This window comes from Rissa tridactyla, chromosome 24 (assembly GCF_028500815.1).
Source record: "Rissa tridactyla isolate bRisTri1 chromosome 24, bRisTri1.patW.cur.20221130, whole genome shotgun sequence".
NCBI lineage: Eukaryota > Metazoa > Chordata > Aves > Charadriiformes > Laridae > Rissa > Rissa tridactyla.
The window spans coordinates 161954-175204 of record NC_071489.1 but is presented as its reverse complement, the minus strand read 5'-3'; the positions used below and the strand labels follow the sequence as shown (position 1 = coordinate 175204).

Genomic DNA, 13251 nt, shown 5'->3' with positions numbered 1-13251 from the left:
TGACGGTGACGGGCCAATAGAACGAGGATGAGGGCGGGCCTCCGCGGCGCGCCGGCCAATGAGGAATGGGGGGCGTGGCGCAGTGGGGACCGTCGGCGGCCTGGTACGGACGGCGGAGCGCCGCGCAGGTGAGGGGCGGGGGGCGCGGCGGCGGGGGGGGCCCGGCCGCGGGGGCCCCCGCCGCACCCCGGGTCCTCGCGGCGGCTGCGGGGCCCGGGCAGCCCCCACCGCCGCAGCAGGCCTCGCCCCGGGGGGGCCCGGTCGGTTCCTGCCCCCCCACCAGGCCTCACCCCGGGGGGGGGCCCGATCGGTTCCTGCCCCCTCACCAGGCCTCACCCCGGGGGAGCTCGGTCAGTTCCTGCCCCCCAACGAGGCCTTACCCGGGGGGGCCCTGTCGGCTCTTGCCCCCCCCACCAGGCCTCACCCCCAGGGGCCCGGTCAGTTCCTGTCCCCCACCAGGCTTCACCCCGGGGGGCCCGATCGGTTCCTGCCCCCCCACCAGGCCTCACCCCGGGGTGGGGGGACAGGACCTGCTCCCCACCAGGCCTCGCTGGGGGGGCTGGTACACGCGGGTCCGGCCCGCCGTGGGAGCTCCGTCTGGTTGCGGGGGGCTGCAGCCGGGTGGGAGCCGGGGGGTGGCCCTTTGGAGGTGCCCGCAGGGGAAGGGGCGGTCGCTGGCGGCCCCGGAGCAGCGCCAGGGCTGGGGCTGGGTGCAGGCGCCAGTGGGTAAAGGTCGCCCAGCAGCGACGGTTCCAGTTACCCATTGACCCTCGGGCCACCAGCCGGGGATGTCACAAGCGAAACCGAAAGGGCTCCAGCCCCTTCTCAGTCCCTTGTGCTGGGTGAGGGGCTTCTGTCCCGGCTCCCTGGCCCTGGTGAGGGGCACCCGGGTCCCACTCTCATCCCAGAGCCAGGACCCACCCACTGTCCCCGTGGGGAGGACAGGCCCTGCCTGACGAAACTTGCTGTCACCACCACCCGCCGTGCCAGGAGGAGGCTGTCACACACCTCCGCAGCTTCCACACCCCGCACAGAGCCAGCTTCCCCATGGCCTTGCGCAACCCCCAGCAAGGCCGTGGGGCAGCAACTTCCACTTCTGCCCCACCGTGAGCCATGGGGCCAAACCAGGAGGTCCCCATTGGCACCAGCCCAGTGACCATCAATCTCTTGCTGTCCCCGTGCTGGGGCGAAACTATTGCGGCCCTGGAGAGGGGCAGTGGGTGCAGGGGTCTGTGCCGGTGTGGCAGGAGGAGACCCCGGGCCCTCCCCTCCACCAGGGCGGCTCGTTGACAGCCCCACGGCCTGTGGCCCCTCGGGCACCATCTGCCCCAGCCTGGTGCCCCTCTGCCCCTCAGGGACAGGCAGCTTGTGCCACTTGCTGGGCTGGTTGGGCTCCCGCAGGTGCCAGGGCAAACAGCACCGGCTGAGCAGGCCGGACCAGGGGCTGGCAGAGGGGCCAGAGCAAGAAGGGGCCAGGAGGAGGAGGAGGCCCCGCAGGGAGCTTGGCGCTGCCGGGGCCTCCTCTGGGGACGTCATTACGGGCACTAATAGTAGCCTGGCACAAAGACGCTTTCCAGCTGCCAGCAGCGCTCCCGCGGGGTCGGGGCCTCCCCAGGGGCAGCCCCCGGTCTCGCAACAGCCCGCAACACTTGCACCAGCTGGGCAAGGAGGGCTCCGCAGGCCCGGCCAGCGCAGAGCGCAGCAGAAACCAAGCAGCTCGCAGCTCCTGTCGCTCGCTCCGCGTGGGACAAGCAGGTCCTTGGCTCCTGCTGAGCTCCTGCACCGTGTGACAGGAGCTTTGGGGGCTCAGGAGGGCTCCAGCGTCCCCCCCGGCTCCCTCTCTCCTCTTGCAGCTTGAGCCTCTGCGAAGCGGCCGGTGGGCCCACTCCTAGCCCGGCACCATGAACGTCTTTGACCGAAACATCAACTTTGACGCCCTCTTCAAGTTCTCCCACATGTGAGTAACACCTTGGGGAGGCCGGGCTCGAGTCAGGGGGCTCATGGGGGGCCGTGCCAGGCCGTGCCAGGCCTCACTACCCCCTCTTTGCCCGCAGCTCGGCTTCCACCCAGGAACACCTGAAGAGGGTCTACGCCAGCTTCGCGCTCTGCATGTTTGTGGCGGCCGCGGGGGCCTACATCAATGTGGTGACCCACCTCTTCCAGGTGAGGAGCCTTTGGGGTGTTGCGGGTGGCCCCCCCTCCTTGCATGCCCCTGCCCGCGCCGCCCTGGCGAGGCCATGCCAGGCCCCCACCTGCCTCTCGCTCCATAGTTCAGCCTCCTGACCGGTCTGGGCGCCCTGGGGCTGATGGTCTGGCTGACGGCCACCCCGCACAGCCGGGAGACGGAGCAGAAGAGGCTGGGGATGCTGGCCGGCTTCGCCTTCCTGATGGGTAGGTGGGCACCGGGGACCCTCCCGCCTTCTGCAGGGTCCCAAGCCCCGGGGAGGCGGGGGACAAGGGCCCCAACACGGCTCTGAAATGGCTCCAGTGACACCCTGCTCTGTCCTTCCAGGCACCAACCTGGGTCCCCTCCTGGAAATATGCATCTCCATCAACCCCAGGTAGAAGCGTTCCCCCACCCAGCTGCCCCCCGACCCCCTCCCCAGGCCCCATTCACCCCCTCTCCTCTCTCCCAGCATCATCCCCACCGCCTTCCTCGGCACCGCCACCATCTTCGCTTGCTTCTCCCTGAGCGCCCTGTACGCCCGGCGCCGCAGCTTCCTCTACCTGGGAGGTGAGGGGGGTTCAGGGGGGATCCACGGGGGGCTGGGGGCTCCCCGCACGGGGCGGGGGGCTCCCCACGGCGCAGCCAGGCCTCACTCCCTACCCTCTCCCTGCAGGTTTCCTGCTCTCCGGCCTCACCTTGATGCTTCTCTCTTCTGTGGTTAACACCTTCGTGGGATCCACTTGGCTCTTCACAGTGAGTCCCCTCCTGTCTGCCGGGACCCCGCGGAGGACGGACGGACGGAGGGACGGACAGACATGGGCTCGCGCTGGTGACGCCAACGTGGGGCCGTCCCCATCTAACGTCCCCTCTCCCTCCTGCAGGCCAACCTCTACCTGGGGCTGATGATCATGTGCGGCTTCGTGCTCTTTGACACACAGCTCATCATCGAGAAGGCGGAGAGCGGGGACAAGGATTACATCTGGTGGGTGCTGGGGACATGGGGCTGGCAGGGGGCACACGGGCCAGGCCCCCCCTGAGCGCACGCCTCCCTCCCCGCAGGCACTGCATCGATCTCTTCCTCGACTTCGCTAACATTTTCCGGAAGCTCCTGATGATCCTGGGCATGACCGAGGTGGGTGACGGTCCCCCAGGCATGGCCTGGAGGAGGGGGACAAACCTGCCCCTCGGCAGGGGTAGGACGGGGGCCACGGCCCCCGCAGTGACCGGCCACCTCTCCTCTTGCAGAACAAGAAGAAGGAGAAGAAGTGAAGCGGCTCCAGGCCGAGGTGGAGCTGTCCCTGTCCCGTCCCCGTCCCCAGCCTGTCCCCGTCCCTTCTCTGATTCATTAAAGGGGTTGCGCTTTGCTGCGGATGAAAAGCAGCCCAGAAGCTTTCACACCTTGTGGGTTTTTCTCTCATTTAGGTTTTTTTTGTTTGTTCGTTTTTGATTAGAAAGCGGCCGATTTGCAGATGCTGCTGGAGTTCGGCTCCCCCACCCTCCCCGGCCCCGCTCACCCTGAGCCCATGTCCCTCAGCCTTGTCGCCGACACCTGAGCTTTCCACGGAGGTTTCTCCCCGGCTGCAGCCTTGCGCAGGGAGCCGGGGCGATTTTCCCCCACCTGGGCAGCCCCGACCCCCCCCCATGCCAGCCCGGGGCCGGGGGGGGATAGGGGGTAGGGGTGGCGGTGGGCCCCCTCGAAGCCAAACTCAACGGTGCCAAGAAATACAGGCGGAAAAAGAAAACGATGGGTTGGGCGAAGGTGTCCAGCGGGGCCGGCACGGTTTGACTCCGAGCTTTCCCAGTCCCGCCGACGCCTCTCTGTACACCGGGAAGATTCAATAAAATGCTCAGAATTGAACCTCTCGGCCCTCACCCCCCCGCCCCCGACCCCCCCCCCCCCGGCCATTCCCGTCCGTAGGATGCGGCCGATGCAGAGACGACAGCGGCTGCACAATAACGTATATAAATAAACCGGGGGAGGGCGGCTTTATTGAGTTAAAAACCCGGCGGCGGGGGCTGTACACTGCCATAGCACCATCGGAAAGAGCCGGGTGCGGGGGGGGGGGGGCACGGCGCACGGGGACCCCCCTGCCCCAGGCAGCACCCCCGGATGGGGATTGGGGAAGCGGGGGGGCAGCGGGGCTGGGGGGGTGGAAGACGTGTGAGTGCGGCCCGGGGTAGGGGGGGACAGGGGGGGCTCAGCCCTGGCTGCCGCAGGAGGAGAGGCTGTCGTAGAGGGAGTCACTGAGCGACTCGGAGTGCTCCAGCCCGGGGGGGCCGTGCCCCCCGTCCTGCGACCGGGCCTCCGTGCTGCCCTCGTCCCCCACGTCCGAGGCGCTGGGTGTCCGGCTGCTGCTGGCGCTCAGGGCGGGGGGGCAGCGGCGGGGGGGCCTCCGGGGACGCCCCCCGACGCCCTGCAGGGCTGCACACGGGCGCCTGGGGAGGGACAGCGAGGTGAGGGGGGGGGGGGCGCTCACTGTGTCCCCCCCACTCTCTGCCCATGCCAATTACAGCCCAGGGCTGGGTGGTGGGGGGGTCCCACAGCTCCCCCCGTCCCTGGCACCCCCTTACCAGTGCGGGACGGTGCAGCCCCTCCAGCCCCCCGGGGGGGCAGAGGAAGGGGTCGGCAGCACCGCAGGCTTTGGCGTTGGGGAAGGTCCAGTTCTTGCTCTGCTGGACGCGCCGCGGCTTCCCAGCATCATCCCCGGCATCTGCGGGGAAAACTGGGGGGGGGTGGGGGGTGGGAGGGGGTCAGTGCTACCTGCAGGACCCCCCCCCCGCCCCGCTTTGCCCCATGATCCCCGCCGGGTGCCAGCCCCTCCTTGCACCTCGCGCGGGTGCAGGCTGGCACCGTCGGCAGGGCCTGACAGGAGCGCGGTGAGACACCCACCTTGGTGACTGGCACGATGGCCATTTGGGCCGGGGGGGGCCAGCGGGCGGCACACGGGGGTGCTCCGGTGTTTGCCAGCCACCAGCAGCTCCTCGGCGCTGGGCACCTCCCGCTCCAGCGTCCGGGCCTTGCGCGGCACTTTGGTGACGGCGGGCGGCCGCGCCAGCACGGCTCCGGGCAGCGCCTCTGGGCGGCCCCGCGGTTTGGGGGTGCTCTTGGCAGGAACCCCCCCGTAGTCGGGGGGCGGGAAGGTCCCGATACCACTGTCCAGTGTCCGCGTCAGCGACCCGCAGGCTGCCGGGCAGAAGGGGAGGCGTCAGCGCTGGGGGGGCTGCCCCGGCGTCCCCCTCCCCGCCATATCTCCCCTCTCAGCATCCCCCCCTGCCCCCGCGTCCCCCTCCCCACCGTATCCCCCCCCCCCCCCTCAGCACCCCCTCACCGGCAAAGTGCTGCGACGTCCCCGACTCAGACAAGCTCTCGTCCGATGGCAGCTCATCCCGGAGCCCCATGTCGGGCACCTGCAGCAGGGGTGGGGGGAGGAGGGTGAGCGGCCACGGCGTGCCCCCCCCCACAGGGCACATGGCCGGCGGCGGTAATGGAGAGGGGAGAGGGGAGAGGGGAGGGGGGGGTGGGGGGGCTCCTCGCCTTGTCGGGGGGCTCCCGTAGGTGTCCCACGATGCCGTTGCGGGGTGGGCGGCAGAGTCGGGGGTCTTTGGCGTCGGGGGGGACCCGCCGGAGGTCACACAGCTCCCGCTTGTGCTCCAGCCGGCTCTCGTAGGGCACGTCCTTCCCGTCCACCCTGGGGACAGGGATGTGTCAGGGCGGGCTGGAGGGGGCACCCCCCCACCCCCCCGCATCCCCCACTGACCTGTCGAGCAGCTGCTGCATGAAGGTCTCGGCCGTCACCTCCTGGTACATGACCGGGAGGGGACCGGGACCGCGGGGGGGGGCCGCGGGGGCGCCCCTTCTCCAGCGCCAGCCCCTGCAGGAAGGCGTGTTCCTCCCGCAGCGCCTTCCGCAGGTCCTCCGCCTTCTCCATCAGCTTCGAGATGTTGAGGCTCTCGGCTTCCAGCTTGCGGGCGGCCAACTTCACCTCCCGCCGCAGGGGAGCCGGCGTCCCGGCCCACTCTCGGCCCCGGCCGCCATCGCCGCGACGGCTCAGAGCCGGCAGTTTGCTGCGTCGTAGCCCGAACCAGCTGGCCAGGCCACCGGCCGCCTTCCCCTTGGCTTCCCCGGCCGGCGCCCGCTCCTGCCCCTGCAGCCGCAGCACGTTCTCCTCGATGCCCTTCATCACCTTCTCCTCGATGGCCGAGTGCCCGGCGGCGCCCGGCGGCGGCAGCCCCGTGCCGGGGGGCTCGGTGGCCGACAGGGCTTTGCGGGGGCCCCCCATCGCCTTGGCGGGGGCCGGCTCCTCGCCCCGCGGCGTCCCGGCTTTGCTGGCACCCACCTTGGTGGGCAGCTTGGTGGGGCTGCCGTGGGGGCTGCGGGGGGCTTTGGCGGGGGGGGCCAAGGGGGCCCGCGGAGGGGTCCTGCCGCCGGCGGGGCGCCCCTTGCCCCCCGCCTTGCCGGGCTCGCCCATGGAGCCGGAGGAGTAGCACCGGGCCAGGGGCTCCCCACCGTGTGCTGGCTCGGGGTGCTTCAGGCTGCCCCCCAGCCCCCCCCGGGGAGGGGGCCGCGGCTCAGCCCCGTGACCTCGCTCGGGCCGCCCCGGGCCGGGGGGCTCGCGGCTCTCAGCCCCCCGCAGCTTGCCCAGGGCAGCCAGGCGCTCCTTGAAGGGCAGGTAGCCCGGCTCAGGGGGCTTCTTGCCGGGGCGGCGGGAGGGGGCCGAGCCCCCCATGCTACGACGGGTGCTGGGGGGGGAGGCAGCCGCCCGCTCCCCACCGCTCGGGGGTCCCGGTGGCCCGGGGGGCTGCTCGGCCGCCTCGTAGGTGCAGGGCGGGGGGAAGGCGGGGGGCTCGGAGGAGCCGGGCTCCGGGGGGGCGTCGGGGGAGGCGCGGCGGCTGAGCGCGGGCGAGGCCTCGGGGTTGCCGCCACGGCAGGGGATCTTGGAGGCGCGGGCGAGCTGGGGGCTGAGGCGCAGCGCCCCGGCGGGGGGCGGCAGCTTGAGCACCTTGGGGGGCGAGGGCAGGGGGTTTGTCCCCCCCCGGGGCGAGAGTGGGGCAAATCCCCCCTCGGGGCTCTCCTCACCCGGAGCGTAGAGGCCCAGGAAAGCTGGGTGCTCGCTGTGCCACTGCCGGGGGGGTCCCCCGGGGGCTTCGCCGTTGAGCCGGCAGCACCCCCCCTCGCCCCGCAGCAGCCGCTCGGCCAAGGCGCTGAGCAGGGCCCCCCGCGGCGGCGCAGCCTCCTCCGGCGAGGAGCAGGGGCTGCCCTCGGCCCCCCGCCACCCCCCGGCAGCCCCCAGCCCCCGCAGCGGGCAGGGGGGCCAGCCTGGGGCGGCACAGGGCTCCGGGGAGCCGGGGGAGGCCGGGGGGGGCCCCAGCAGCGGGTCCGTCTCCTCCAGCTTGCGCAGCACCTCCAGGATCTGGGCTTTTTTCTTGAAGAAGGGGGAGAGGGTGTCCAGGGGGGGGGCGCCGGGGCTGAGCCCGGGGCTGCCCGACGGCACCGAAGGGGAGACCTGCGGGGACCGCGCACCATCACCCCGCGGTCGCCCGGCACCGAGGCCCTGGGGTGGGGGGGCTGGGAGAGGGGGACGCCCTGGGGACGCTGTGGGTAGAGGGGGACAGGGAGAAGGACACAACGAGGTCAGGGACAGGGACACCGGGGACAAAGGGGTTTGCAGGCGGAGGGGATTCAGAGGGGTGGATGCCAGGAGCGCAGAGGAGGGGACACCACAGGCTCAGGGACGGGGACGCGGTGGGCAGCCAGGTTTGGAAAGGGTGATGCCACAGGTGCGGGGATGGGGACACCAAGGCAGCGGGGAAGGGGACAGAGGGGAGGACACCACGGGCCCGGGAAGCCGGGTCCTGCGGGCTTGGGAACACCGCAGGCGTGGAAAAGGCAACAGCACGACCTTGGGGAGGGGGACGCCACAGCCTGGGGAGGGGGACGCCGGCACAGAGGGGCTCCGAGATGCCAGAACCCACCTCCCCCCGCTCCGAGACGCCAGTACCCACCTCCGGGGGGGGGATGCAGAAGGCGGAGGGCAGCGGGGGGGGCGGCTGTTCAGCAGAGCCCAGCTGGGGGGTGGCCGGGGGGTCCGGGGGCACCGGCACCGGGTGCAGCGGCAACTGGAGAGGAGGGAGACGCCAGGTTAAGCTCTGGGGGGGGGCTCTGCCCCATGTGTGTGTGTGTGTGTCCCAACACCCTGCGCCCCCCCCGCACCTGGGGCAGGGAGCCAGCCGAGAGCTGCAGCTTCTGCTGGAAGAGGTCGCTCAGCGCCTGGTTCTGGCGTTCGAGGTCGAAGACCCGTTTCTTCAGCTTGATGCACTCCTCGCGCAGGTCCTGGTTGGGGGGGGGGGGGGTGGGAGCCAGAGGGGGTGTGTGTGTGTCAGGCTGGACCCCCCCCCAGCCCCCCGCTGCCCCCTGACATCCCCCTGACACCCACCTTCTGGTTGAGCAGCGCCTGCACCACGTGGTTGGCGACCTGGAGAGCAGAGGGGGGGCCCTGGGTGGGGCGTGAGGGCACACGCAGCCCCGGGCCCCGGCACACGCGTGTGTCACCTGTGTCACCTGTGTCACCCCCCCCCTCCCCCTGGTACCTCGTCCAGGCAGCGCTCGTACGTCTCCCGCTGGTTCTCATTGGCCTGGGCCAGGGCCAAGTTCTCCGCCTGGGGACAGAGCGGGGACAGGCTCAGGGGACCTGGTGGAGGACCCCGGGCACCTGGACACACCCCCACGGCACCCAGGGGACCCTTCCTCTGCCTGGTGGCACCCCGGGCCACGTGTGGAGAGACGGGGCTGCCCCAGGAGCAGTGGCACACAAGGGCCATGGAAAACAGGAAAGTGCTGCCCCCTCTGTGGTGTCTGGGCCACTGGCTCCGTGACAACGGCCACAGCCACCTCAGCACTGGCTGCACGGTGGCAGTGGCCACCACTGCCCAAAGGTAATGGTCACATCTGCCCGGTGGCACCAGCCACAGCTGCACAGTGGTAGTGGCTGCACGGTGGCAGTGGCCATGACTGCACGGTGGCCATGGCTGCACGGTGGCCATGGCTGCACGGTGGCCATGGCCGCAGCTGCCCAAAGGCAATGGGCCGCAGCTGCCCGGTGGCCACAGCTGCCCTGGGGGCCCTAGTTTTTGGTGGCCGTGTCTGCCCAGTGGCACCAGCACCGCTGACCAGTGGTCCCAGCCGGTGGCCGCTCTCGTACCTCCAGCTCCCGCAGCCGCTGCAGGAGCTCATGGCTGGTCCCCGTCTCACCGAGCACCACGGGGCTCCCGTCTCCCGGTGCCTCGGCCACGCTCTCCGACATCGCGGCCTGCGGGAGGATGCGCATCAGGCCGGGGTCCCCGCTGTCCCCTGGCCGGTGTCCCCCCAGCCCGCAGCGCTGCCAGGCCCTGGGGCAACCTGGTCCCCCCCTTACCTCGCTTGGGATGTCCCCAGCCCCGTCCCTCCGCGGTGTCACCTGCGGGGAAAAACGGGGCTGGGGAGGGGGACGGAGCCTCAGGGGAGCCGTGGGGCCGACCCCACCAGCACCGGCACCGGGAGCCACAGGGACCGCCCCCCCCCGCAGCCCAGCCACCCCTGCCCCTTCCCGGGGGGTGCAGGGACCCTGGGACCGGCCCCTGGACACACCGCACCCGCGGCCCCGGGACCTGCACTGGCCCCGGGTCCCCGAGACACACAGCGCCCCCGGGGCTGGCACCGGCGCTGGGACACCGGGATGCGCAGGACCCCGGGGTGCAGACGGCCCCCCCCCCCGCGCCCCGGTGCCGCACACCCCGCTTCCCCCGGGCTCCCCCCGCCGCCGGGGCCGGTGCCTCCCCGCGCCGCTCGCCCCGGAGCAGGGGTCGGCCCCGAGCACCGGCCCCGGCCCGGGCCGCCCCCAAGCCGCGCCCCCGCCCCCGCCCCCGCCGCGCACTCACGCCCGGGGCTCCCGGCGGCGCCGGGGCCGGTCCCGGCGGCGGCGGCTCCATCCCGGCCCGGCCCGGCCGCGCTATTGTTGGGAGGCGGCGGCGGCCCGGCTCCGCCTTCCCGCCGCGGCCGGGGAGGAGCCGGGGCCGCCGCCGCCGCCGTCCCCAGTGCGCGGCTCCGCCAGCGCCAGCCCCGGGCTGGGAGCACCGGGGAGCCGGCACGGGGGCGGGGGGGGGGCCGGGGCAGCGGGGACCCCCGGGAGAGGCGACACCGGGCATCCCGGGGGAGGAAGCATCGAGCATCACCGTGAGGCACCGGGCACCCCCGGGGGTACAGGGCACCCCAAGAAGGGGGACGCCCCCGGAGCACCCAGGACCCTTTGGAGAGGGACCCCCCAGAGCCTTCGGGGAGGCCCCGGGGTCTCCAGGCACGGAGCGGTGCCGTGGCCCCAGGCCGCGGCCTCCACCCTGCACCCCGCGAGCCGGGCAGGGGTTGGGGTTCACGTGGGGCCACGCGGTCCCGGCTCCCCCGGACCCCACGGCGGCGATGCCCCGTGTCCTGGTGAGGGGGGTCAGCGGGGCGGGGGGAGCCGCAGGGGACGACGGGAGGGTCTGGGGGTGCTGGAGGCAGCGAGGCCGGGAGGGAGGACGCTGGAAGCAGGCGAGGACTGGGCACGTGCAGGGCTCGCCACAGGCTTGTCCCCCACCGGGGAGCCCGCACGGCTGCCCCATGGGTGGGAGGGAGCGCTGGGGGCCACCCAACGGCCCCGGAGCAAACTCTGCCGCCTTCTCCCACCCAACGCAACGAGAGCGGCAAAATTAACCGGAGCGCCGGCACCCACAGCCCTGCTCGGCACAGGGGGAGGCCGGCCACAGAGAGGGGCTGTGGGACGCTCCCCACATCCCCACCAAGCCCCCAGCTGCCCGTCCCCAACCCGAGGGACTGCGTCACTCTGGTCACACATCCCGGGACCCCGCTGGCACCAGGCACAGCAGCACTGTGCACCCTCACCGGCACACGCGGCCAGACCTCGCACGTGCTGTCCCTGTCCCCTCGCAGCCCACGGGGCCGGCAGCAGAGCCAGGGGGGTTCCCGGGGTGGTCAGTGGTGGCCCGTGGGTGTGTGGGCCCCCCTGGCACTGCCCCAGTGCAGGAAGTGGCCCCGGGGCTGGTAGCTCCGGCTGCGTCACGGGGGGGAAGTGAGGCTCCGTCTAGAGGGGAAGAGCAGCCCGCAGCCCGCAGCCCCCCCCAGGCCCCGCCGGCGGGGGATGGATGGGGGGGCCCCCAACAGATGGACCGTGCGACCGTCCCCTCCCCCAGCACAGGGCCCCGCGGGGGCAGCGCCAGGGTCCCTGTGGGGGGGGGGGGGATGCAGCTTCAGCAGGGCCGGGGGCACTCGCAGCCCATGTCCCCCTCCCTCTTCCCCCGGTTACTCGCACCCGCCAACCCCGGCACTGCAGGGACACGGCACATGCCCAAACCGCGCGGCTGTGGTCACGCCAGCGCGGCAGGGAATGGTCCCCTGCACCCGGGCCACGGTCCCACAGCATGGCCACGATGAGCTGGCCTCGGCCTGCCCCATGCCAGGGTCCCCACCCTGAGCCTGGGGACATGGGGTGACAGCCCCCAGTGTCCCCAACCCTGCTGGGCTGCAGGGTCTGGGCTGCTCTTGGGGCAGCCAGGACACACCGGGGACAGCCCAGGGACAGCAAGGATGCACTGGGGACAGCGGGGACACCCTGGGGACAGCCGGGATGCACTGGGGACAAGTGGGATGTGCTGGAGAAACAGCCTCGGGGGCAGCAGGGACACATCGAGGACAGCTGGGACTCACCAGGGACACGCCAGGGACAGTCAGGATGCAGTGGGGACACTGGGGACACACCAGGGACACGCTAGGATGCAGTGGGAACACTGGGGACAGCCAGGATGCAGCGGGGACAGCAGAGACACACAGGGGACAGGCGGGTGGGATGAAGGACAGTGGGGGACACACCGGGGACAGCCAGGACACGGCGGGGAGAGCCTGGGTGCACCAGGGGACAGTGGGGACACACCGGGGACAGGCGGGATGTGCTGGGGGCGCACGGGATGATCTGGGGACAACAGCCCGGGGACAGCGGGGACGTGCGTGTGTGGGGGGGACAGCAGGGATGCATTGGGGGGCACCGGGGACATGCCGGGAGCAGCCGGGAGGCACCGGGGACGTGGTGGGGGGACGATCCGCGGGGACACCCCGCGCCGCTTCCCCCGGGGCACCCTCGGTCCCGCCGCCCGGTGTCCTCCCCCCCGCGGCACGTTCCGGCGCCCGGCGGCAGCGGCGACCCACCCCGGGCACCGCGGGGCTGCCGGTGCCCCCAAGCTGCGGCCCGACTCCCCCGGGGACCCCCCGGCGGCGCCGCCGCCGCTCCCCGCCCCCCTCCCGCCGCGGCGGGGCCGGACTCACCGGGGGCTACGGCGGGGCGGCGGCGGCGGCGGCGCGGGGCGGCATGGCCGGGACCGGGGCTGGGGCCGGGACCGGGACCGGGGCTGGGGCCGGGGCTCGCCCGGCGGCGGCGGCGGTGATGTCATGGCTCCACCGGGCCGGCTCCGCCCTGCGCCCCCGCCGCCGCCAATCCGCGCCCGGGGGCGGCGGGGGGCCCCGGGGCAGCGGGGAGGGGGTCCCGGGGGCGGCGGGGGTCCCGGTGCTGCTGGCGCAGCGGCCCTTCCCCGGAGCCGGGATCCTCCCCCCCCCCCCCTGGCCCGGTGCCTCCCCCCACCGCCATCGCCGGAGTTGCCCCAGAGGGACCCGGTGCCCCCGGCCCGGGCACGGCCCCCGGCCCCCTCCGGCGGCGAGGAAACACCGAGTGGCCGGGACCCGCCCCCCCCGCCCTGAGCTGAGACCGACCCCCCGGAGCCCGGCTGGGTCCCCCCCGCCGCAGCCACCGCGCTAACGTGCAAATGACCTAAATAAGGGAGCGCTACGCAAAGGTGGCCCCCCACCCCGGTCAGAGGTTTGGGGGCAGAGGGGTCCCCCGCCCCCCCCAGGGCAGCCCCAGACCCCCCCAGGGGAGCACTGGCTGCTCCATCTTTCAGCTTCCGCCCCCCGGCACACAAGGACACTCATCACCCATCTCCATCACTTTATTGTGGGGGTTACACGCTGGAGGGACCCCCCACCCCGCACCCAAACATTACAGACC

General features: G+C 72.9%; 2 protein-coding genes across 3 annotated transcripts; one reads left to right on the top strand and one right to left on the bottom strand.

Annotated features, from left to right (window-relative positions):
- Window positions 1-34: 34 nt before the first annotated feature.
- On the top strand, window positions 35-3555 carry TMBIM6 (transmembrane BAX inhibitor motif containing 6). 2 transcript variants are annotated; one of them, XM_054183276.1, is made up of 10 exons: window positions 35-128; window positions 1854-1957; window positions 2055-2163; window positions 2271-2391; window positions 2513-2561; window positions 2637-2734; window positions 2841-2920; window positions 3049-3149; window positions 3227-3299; window positions 3413-3555. In XM_054183276.1, the coding sequence occupies exons 2-10, from the start codon at window positions 1902-1904 to the stop codon at window positions 3434-3436; spliced, it is 711 nt and encodes a 236-aa protein (XP_054039251.1). In that variant the 5' UTR covers window positions 35-128; window positions 1854-1901; the 3' UTR covers window positions 3437-3555. The 2 variants fall into 2 exon arrangements, with proteins under 2 accessions (XP_054039251.1, XP_054039250.1); XM_054183275.1 differs by having other exon boundaries at window positions 1811-1957.
- An 810-nt stretch (window positions 3556-4365) lies between these two features.
- On the bottom strand, window positions 4366-10166 carry NCKAP5L (NCK associated protein 5 like). Its single transcript, XM_054183042.1, is given in 16 exon segments — window positions 4366-4449; window positions 4451-4603; window positions 4739-4890; window positions 5058-5351; window positions 5497-5575; window positions 5703-5856; window positions 5926-5996; window positions 5998-7398; window positions 7495-7671; window positions 8171-8284; window positions 8379-8498; window positions 8602-8640; window positions 8756-8824; window positions 9367-9474; window positions 9580-9621; window positions 10082-10166. Coding segments are annotated over 16 exon segments (3108 nt in total). The 5' UTR covers window positions 10133-10166.
- Window positions 10167-13251: the final 3085 nt, after the last annotated feature.